This window comes from Rhamphochromis sp. 'chilingali' (genome assembly GCF_963969265.1).
Source record: "Rhamphochromis sp. 'chilingali' genome assembly, chromosome: 16".
NCBI classification, from domain to species: domain Eukaryota; kingdom Metazoa; phylum Chordata; class Actinopteri; order Cichliformes; family Cichlidae; genus Rhamphochromis; species Rhamphochromis sp. 'chilingali'.
Window position 1 is genome coordinate 1,835,769 of NC_137943.1, and position 8,789 is coordinate 1,844,557.

At 43.7% G+C, this 8,789-nt stretch overlaps 1 protein-coding gene across 1 annotated transcript; it reads right to left on the reverse strand.

Moving 5' to 3' along the window:
* Positions 1 to 925: 925 nt before the first annotated feature.
* dnajb6a (DnaJ heat shock protein family (Hsp40) member B6a) lies at positions 926 to 8,267 on the reverse strand. Its single transcript, XM_080907486.1, has 8 exons — positions 8,071 to 8,267; positions 5,645 to 5,751; positions 5,105 to 5,214; positions 4,877 to 4,942; positions 4,214 to 4,324; positions 3,931 to 4,074; positions 3,615 to 3,819; positions 926 to 1,737 (listed from the first exon to the last, which is right to left on the reverse strand). Exons 2-8 carry the CDS (start codon positions 5,707 to 5,709, stop codon positions 1,632 to 1,634), a joined length of 807 nt encoding a protein of 268 aa, XP_080763612.1. The 5' UTR covers positions 5,710 to 5,751; positions 8,071 to 8,267; the 3' UTR covers positions 926 to 1,631.
* Between the last annotated feature and the right edge of the window lie 522 nt (positions 8,268 to 8,789).

Consider the following 8,789-nt stretch of genomic DNA (forward strand, 5'->3'; position numbering starts at 1 on the left):
CAACTCTGTGTGAATGCTACTCACCGTCTTTGATCAGTGGTCATGACAAATTGCATATTAATGATCCAGGAGCTGACCTCACAGCCCATTGTTCATTCAGTGGGCTGGACCAGTTGTGCAAATGTACTGTTATAAGGTTGGAAACCTGCAGTCAGCTGAGACCGAAGAAGCCACCTGGATGAGTGACGAAATGTTTCTCCCACTGAAGACGTCCAGGTGGACAAAATCGACCTCTTGGGATTTACTTACCTGGAGGATTGAGCATGCATAATGACAAACGCATTGAATGTTTTTCAGTGTCACACAGGATGTTCACGATGAAGAAGACAGTTCTGGACAGCTGCTGCTGTGCCAGTTAAAAGAAAAGGATATCCCCCTGAAGGTGCTGGTGCAAACAGATCATGTCAGCAGACAGGTATGCTTCTTTCGTTAGGGGACTAGAGTCATTTGGCACAACCAACATGTTTTTGATTTTTGTTCTAACATAAAATAAATAGTCAACTCTGAGGCAGCTCAGAGAGAGAATGTGGTAGGAATATACTAAAATACTTGATGTACGTTTTCACTGCGGTCACTAATACCCCTTTAAGGTTTAAGACTAAATGTGTGGCCTGTTTTAGCTCCAAAGAGGAAGGAAACCACAAAGTTCAATGGGAAGATTCATTTTTCCTCGGTTCTCAGGCCGAAGATGTGATGTAATCCAGGCCTGTGTAACGACGAGTAAATCACTAAATCTGCAAGCAAGGAATTAAACTACTGTAAACTATTTCATGGTGGTACAATCGTTATAATACTGCTGACCGATACACCTGAGAAACTATTCATTTCAACACAGACTGAATAAATAAAGAGTTTTTAACCACGATGGACACTGAAACAGAAGCTGTTCATCTAAATCCCTGAAAACTTAAAGCCAGAGCCAGCGAATATTTCAACATCCTGAAAACAGGATGAAACTCAAGATTTATTGGTTTACAAAGTACACAAAATTCCTTCCATATTCATTTGTCATTTATGGAACGCCTTCCATCAAAAGCTTTGACATTAAGACTTGACATCAACAGGTATACATGCATCATTAAATAAACAGAAACACAGGTATTAGAACATATAAAATTGCAAAACACATCCTACCAGCATTGTGTTTTTAATAAAAATAAATAAATTAAGAATCGGTTAGACACGCAATAAACGTGGGGTGCTGGGATAGAAACTTCTGACCCACGTTTCGAAATGAGAATCTTTTTTTTTCCGATTCAGATGAAAGAGCAAAGTCACGCCTCGTTGTGGATGACGCGAAGCTCAAAGTACTGAAATGGGGAAGAACATCAAAACAATACTGTGGTCCCAAACGTTAAAATAACACCACCCTGAGCAAAAATAAAGGACGGCTTCGATTCATAGACAACAACTAAATGCATAGAAAACCCTTGGAGTCAAAGTGTTGGTTAACAAATGAGAGTCAGCAGGGGAAGGACATGAATGGAACAGCACAACGTAAGTAACCAACTAATGAAACACAGCTATTATTACATTGTTTTGTTGCTTTGTTTATTCCACTGTGAGCTCAAGTTTTATTGGGATCTCGGTACTGAGGTAACACGTCTCCAGTGGAGGATGTTTGCGTGTCTTCACTTGTGTTCCAGTCGCAGCAGCTGCTCTTTGCCATTAATGGTTAATGAGCGTAGCCGGCCGTCCTCTTCCACCTCAACTCTCTCCTGACCGTTCTCTACAATTCTGCAGAAACAGAGAGCATTTACACCATCTTAATCGTGAAAATCCGTTTACACGTAAATGGGAGCAGCATTCGTACCGCTCGTCTGCTGGTGCAGTGTTTAGTCTGCTGAGATGTTGCTGAGATGATGATTAGGCCGGTGTAAACATGAGTCTAACTAAGCCTCACCTCCTACTTCCTTCCTACTCTCCTTAACTCCTGCCTACACTTCAAAAAAAGAGCTGTTTTTTTTGCACACTGGGTTTTTTGGAAACTTCCCTCCAAATTAAATGGCAAAAGTGTGTTTGGCTCTTTCTTCTTGATGCTGTTGTACTGAACAAAGTGCTGAAAATTACACCGGAAACACCTCTGGCTGCTTCTATACACCGATTCAAGCAACGGATCTTTTCCACTCCGAGGTTGCAATTTGACAAATGTTTCATGGTAAATGGTTCTTATATAGCGCTTTTCTGCTCATCTGAGCACTCAAAGCGCTTTACACAACTAACATTCACACACATTCATTTGGGGTTAGTATCTTGCCCAAGGATATTTGGCATGTAGACTGCCAGGAATCGAACCACCAAGCTTCCGATCAGTGGATGACCGGCTCTACCGCCTGCTACAGCCACCCCATGTTCATGTTGGTTCAGTTTGAAATGAAACCATCCATTTGTCCTATGCACTGATTTGATGTGTCGTTTGCAGGCAGAAGTTGGAATTGATTTAAACCAATAAAAAAAGAAACTGTGTGAATGTGAGCACCTGTATGGAAAGTGTAACCTGCACACAGGAACACCGTGAAGAGTTAAAGGCACAAATGTACAGGACTGGTCCAAGTCTCGATTTTAAATTCACAGTAAGACTGTCCAAAAACATTCATTATCCATCATCTATCAGACCACGTTTAGATCATTTTATAAACATCAGGGATTCAAAATGCAATAAGCCACGTCTGATGAAACTGTGACTCTGTGGAAAGGTAAGAAACAAAAAATGTTAAATAATGGTAAGTAATAAGGCGACCTTAAACTGGCAGAAAGCATGAAGCATTTATTCATATCATCTCCGATCATCTGGCTTTTGCGATGCAAACATCCGTACACGGTGCTGATAGCAGTCAGGAAAAACCTGTGGCAGAAAGCTTAGACCTTTTTCTGATTGATACGATTTCCACAGCAGTTCACAACTATCAGTGACAAACGTGCCACTCAAGGGGTCCAGAACAGAACTCAGAAAACATAGAGCCAGTTATGTTGTTGGACATCCACACAACAGGTTACATGCACTGGAAACACTGGAAATCTTCTGGGTTACAGAACGCGAACGGTTTGTTTACATCAAAGTGACTGTAAGTATAAAGATTGTGGGCTTCTTCCCGCTCACAGACCAGGAACACATGGACATTACAAAGATGGCTGCCATGTGATGAGACTATTACTACAAGATCGCCGCTGTACTAAACCTCAACCAACGTCTGCAAAGCTGATACCAGGAAACCTTCAGCCTAATCTGACTGATCTCAGCTGTGATTAAAAAGCATTCAGTTTTCATACAGTACATCCAGCTGAGGACGTTCCTCTGAGAATCGGTGTCGGCCAGCTGCTCTCGCTTCATTTTTAACCTGTGAAAAGCTGCTCAAACAGCTGCTTCCCTGACAAGTGATGCATTGAAAGGCCTCACTGTGTTGCTACACCAGGACGCGGTGATTTGTGTTCATCTCTCATTAAAGTTCGCACGACTGTTTGGTTTAGAATTGGGCGACACGGAAGCTGAGCTCACTGATGACACCACAGGATGGAATAAAGATTTGTGCACGATAACTAAGAACACGTTAACCGTACGATGCACATCACTGCTATGTGAAGATTTTGTCACATGCTATCTGGCAGGTCAGTACCTTTTAGTAGTGATCTTCCTGCCGTTGACGGTCTTGGTGGAGGTAGACACAGATCGAAAGTTGCCCATGCTTCCTCCACCTCCTCCTCCAAAAGAGGTTGATGAGAAAGAGGTGAAGCCGCCTCCTCCCATACTGCCCATTGTTGTCATGTGACCCATGTGACCGATATGACCCACGGCGCTCATGGAGCCAAAAGAACCAAAGGCTAAAAGTAAAAAGTTGATCTGTTTAATTCATTTAAGCAAAAGATCAACGTTGCCAACAGTTTTGGAGCCACTCTGCAGCAGCGGGAGCTTTACGCTGGCTAACAGCTTACCTGGGTCAAAAGGGGAGAAGCCGGCACCGAAGGCTGGGAAACCAAAGCCCCCCAAAAAAGGGCCACCTGTCCGGCTACGACTTGCCCGGCTTTGGTGCCGCCGGCCACTACCAAAAAACGAGTCATCACTAAATGGATCTGCACCTGAGAGGAGAAAGAGTCAGAGCGCAAGAATAACTGAGAACCACAGCAGGAGGCCCAAAGTCTTCAAACATGCAGCTCAAAGCTGGACGCAGTCACAGACTCAGTGATGCAGCTTTGTTCAGCTGAACGGAGGTCTTACCAAAAAAGTCTGCAAACGGGTCTCTGGCACCAAAGAATTCCCTGAAAACATCTTCTGGGTTACGGAACGTGAAAGGTTCATGGAAATGCTCTCCATTGTGGAAGTGCGCCCCTGAAACATCAAGTCAGTCAAAAGTGATGTTAAAAGTGTACATCCGGCCGGAGCCGGAAAATAATTCCAATTCCTTGGAATCGTTAAATCTGCCCGCCTAACGATGCCGCTTATCAGGTCTCGCACTCTCGCTATGATCAGCTGATTTCGTGTGTCGCTGGAGGGAAATAGTGACGCAGTCTCCAGCGTGGACATTCATTTTTATTATACAAAAGGATGAGAGTGCATGAGTAGTGTACTGCATTACTTTTAAGAAAAGTGTGTGTAATATGTGCAGTAATGACTGAGTGATGGGCCCAGCACTGATCACAACAAAGAGGGGAAGCACCTCCAACATGCACAAACATTTGAAACACAGCATGGAATTATTCTGTGGAAGGGAATTGATAACGGGAACTGGAAGTTCCATCCCTCTGTGCACGATTTGACAATCTCCATGGAAAATGTTAAAGTGAACGCGATCACATCGTAAAAATGCTGTAAATGTGATCTCGTGCCAGTGTTCAAACCAAGCAAACAAAGTTACAGGTGCATTTAAAAAGAGACGCTTACCTCTTCCACCGTTGCTCCCTGTCAGCCCCTCTTTGCCATAACGATCATATATACTCCTCTTGTTTGCTAAAACAGGAAAGTGACAAGTTTCAAAAGCTGAAAACAAACTGTGGGAGAACAGTAATAAATACAATACAGAAATACAAGGATCACCGAAGAGACAGTCGTGTGTTTTCACTGAGTCAACCTCAATGAAAACACACCGTCACACACAGATGTGATACAAACCATCAGACAGGACTTCATAAGCCTCCGACAACTCCTTGAACTTCTTCTCAGCCTCCTCTTTGTTCTCTGGGTTTTTATCTGGGTGCCACCTCAGGGCCAGCTTTCTGTACCTGCACACCAGAAGTAAAAGGTGCTGTTGCAGTGAAAACAATGAAAGCATGGCTTTTACCATCAATGAAAAAGTACAGACGTAAAAGAGCAAAACATGAGCACTTCTGATCTGAATTTTCTGACCAGATTTCAAAGTGAAATGTGCCGCCATGTGCCAGCTGAAGCCTCGAAGCACGCAGCACAGCGCTATGTTACGCGTCACGTTATTCATGTACATGTCAGAGGGGAAACTATGACTCTTCTCACAAAGGATAGTTCATTCAGCTCCCAGGTGGTGCAGATGTGACGCAGCTCTGCAGCATTTACCTGTTAGCTTGAACTCCTTCAGCAGTTTATTAATAAATAACCAGACACAGCCTGAGAAAACTGCAGGCGATGGCATCTCTGTGCAGGTTCTCAGCTAGGACCACATTTAAAACTTCAACTCACGCTTTCTTTATGTCATCTGCAGACGCATCCTTCCGTACTCCTAAAACCTGGTAGTACTCCACCATGATGAGTGGATGACTGGAGAAACTTCAGAGAGCCTGGTGAACCTGAAACAGTGAAGACAGCCACTGCTTATTAGCTTGATCGACTTAGCAGTGAGAAAGTCTGCAGAAATGTTGAATTCATGCCTCTCTGGAAGACTTTGGATTTGAGGAAGTCTTTTTGTGGGATCGCAGTCAAACAATCAATTTGTTAAGAAATGTTCCAGACCGAGCCGAGTGCCTGAGATGTGTTTGCGTGGCAGCTGTAATAAGATTAGATCAGATTCTCTTAACAACAGATACGAAACTACACTGGCTCCTTCATTACCTTATTCAGCAAAGAGGCACTTCCAACGTGAAGCGCGTGTTGCATTAGTTTCTAGAGAAACCGAATGCTTTAATAAAAGTCAAGATGAATCAGGTTTCAGAAGTATAAACAGCTGGGTGCTGAAAGGAATTCTGTGAAACTCCACACAGAAATGGTGGTGCTGGTTCCCAGGATGTTCCTTCTGTGAGGCAACAGTGCACCACCATGCTGCCTCATAGGATTTAATTACTTCCAGGGTGGAGTACTGTAATTCGTTATTATCTGAAAAGTCTTCAGCTGATCCAAAAAGCTGTACTAAGAGTACTGACCGGGACTAGAAAGGGAGCGCACCCTTCTCATACTGGCTTCCTGTTAAATTCAGTGCTGAATTTAAAATCCTGATCCTCACATACAAGGTCTTGAATGATCAGAGCGGATCTCAACTTGAAAACCTGACAGTACCGTCTGAGCCTGATAGAGCCCTTTGCTCTCAGGCTGCAGGCTCACTCGTGGTTTCCAGGATGGCAACTACGTCCTTTGTGTGACTGTTGGGTCTTTACCCACAACACGAAGCTGTTGTTGTGATTTGGTGTTTTAGAAATAAAACAGAATTGAACTGAAATTGAAAACTTTTTTAAAATGAACATTTATGCATTTCTCTGGCACAGGGCGTTTCCAGGGGTAATGGGTGGGACTGTGTGATATGGTGTTTTTATGCTCACTGTACACAGAGCGTGACGTGACATCAGCTGGTGCTTCGACCTCTTGACTTTTGTAACCTGGCACGTTGCGCCATGGCCACTGCAGCCGGGTTGAAGATACGATCGTGTTGGTTTTTATTACCATTTTAATGATATTCCAGCTCAGGAGTTAAAGGGGAACAGTTTAAAAAGTTTGCAAAGTCCTTGCTTCCAGTTGCGACTTCTTCTCTTCCAATATCAGCTCTCATGTGGTGGTATTATCTGAGGCGTCCTGCGCCTTAACCACGGGCAGCGATAGAGCAGTACAGAGGCTATACTGCCGCCCTTAGCCCGATCCCTGCTCTGGTACAAAAGGATTAAAAATAAAAATGACATTATCAACAAGAACCTTTGTGGTAATTTTTAAGGTCCCACCTGGTGAGAATTTAGTTAAAATAACAGGTTAAAACTGGCCCAGTAAGTGGAACTCTTCCTTTAGAGAGGCAGCGAGGATCACAAAGCAAACATGAGCGAATGCTGTTGATGGCTGTGGGACACTGAATCAGATGCTGTGTCATAAGGTGGAAAAGGGCTCCCCCTGGTTCAGTGTAGGCAGGTTATGAGGTCTTCTGATCATTTTGAGTTATAATTCTGTGGATCAGTCATAATGTTGTACTTTATAGTTAGTTTTCATTTGGACCTTTTAATCCAGTTTAATTTGGAGAGCGGGCTTGCTCGCTTCAGTTTTATTGGTTGTAAACGTTTCGTTTCAGTTACTTTAGTTTAATTTCAACCTTAGTATTAGTCTTTTTATATGAGCGTTATTAAAGTATGGAGGGCATATGCCGTGATTCAGAAAAATCGGTGCAGGTATTACAACAAAAAACAGAACTTTTTGAAAGCAGCGCCACTCTTCAAATTAAAAATAACTGAAAGACTTTGACTCTTCCGAGCTCCACCTTTCAGTATTCTGAACATAAAGATGTAGTTCAGCCCTGTGAGCCCCTCCTGTGCACAGACGTGTGGCCTGAACATGAAGACCAACAGCTGTGTCTCGACTTTTATCTGCCAGCTACATAAATAGTCTGAAAACAGGCAGACTGAGAAGATTTAAACGTAAAATGGAAGAATGCCTTTCAGTTACCATCTGAACCGGACGAAAACTCACTGGGCTTCACTTCTCTGAGCGGAACCCAGAGTAGCTGCTGCTACCCGGCTAACAAGGGCTGAAAGAGCCGCTAATGGTAACAGCGAGAAGACTAAACATAAGTATATTCAACAGAAAGCGACCTCACTGAAACACTACTCGTACCAGTAGCTGCTTGGCGAACCTAAAGTAAGCTAGCTCTGGCCGGCAGTAAACAAAAGTCGCCATATCGTGAAGGCTATCAGTCTTACCCAGCGGAGGATCGGCAGCCTGCACTCTCAGTCGGTTTGTCGAGCAGACACACGGTCTGATAATTGGGACGTGACAGAAACTAAAGAGGTTTATTCATCTTCAGCAATCTGCACATTCTCAGATTTAACACAACGTCCTGTTTCTTTCTTCTTCCCCGCCTCGCGTCTTCTTTAGCTACGACGCTTAACAAGCTTAGCGTCTCTATACCGCCGCCCACCGGACACAGGCTGCATAGCTGCTGACCACTCGCTGAAGTGTCCAGGATTTGGACAATCATTAAACATTTCCAAACAGACGTATGGGAATTCGTCTGTCGTATACTTTTACCCACTGTCAGTATTCACAGCATGTTCCGTGTCTAACACCAGCACTGTACAGAACCTGGATACAGAAACTTCTTGAAAGAAGACATGCTTCCTGCCACAAAGACATGCATGCTAGGTTCATTGGCTGTAGGTGTGCACAGTTGTCTCTCAGCAACAGATTGGTGACCTGTCCATGGTGAACCCCACCTCTTGTCCCACAACATCTAGGATGGGGTCCGGCCGAAATATGACAGTGAATGAATTACACTAGGAGAGCATCAGCTGATTCTCTGGAACCTTTGTCTGGTTGGTTCTAGCTTCTGGTGATTACCAGAACTTTTTGATCCAGGTGTTTTTCATGTGAACTTTCTATGAAATATATTAAAAAACAAACACTTGAATACCACGGCCTC

Bases quoted from the DNA above. Each gene is read 5' to 3' on its own strand.
- dnajb6a (XM_080907486.1), bottom strand. From the start codon at position 5,709: ATGGTGGAGTACTACCAGGTTTTAGGAGTACGGAAGGATGCGTCTGCA. The intron at 5,215-5,644 runs GTGAGTTGAAGT...TCTGGTGTGCAG, and splicing joins GCAGATGACATAAAGAAAGC to GTACAGAAAGCTGGCCCTGA. The intron at 4,075-4,213 runs GTAAGACCTCCG...TTCTCCTCTCAG, and splicing joins CCCGTTTGCAGACTTTTTTG to GTGCAGATCCATTTAGTGAT.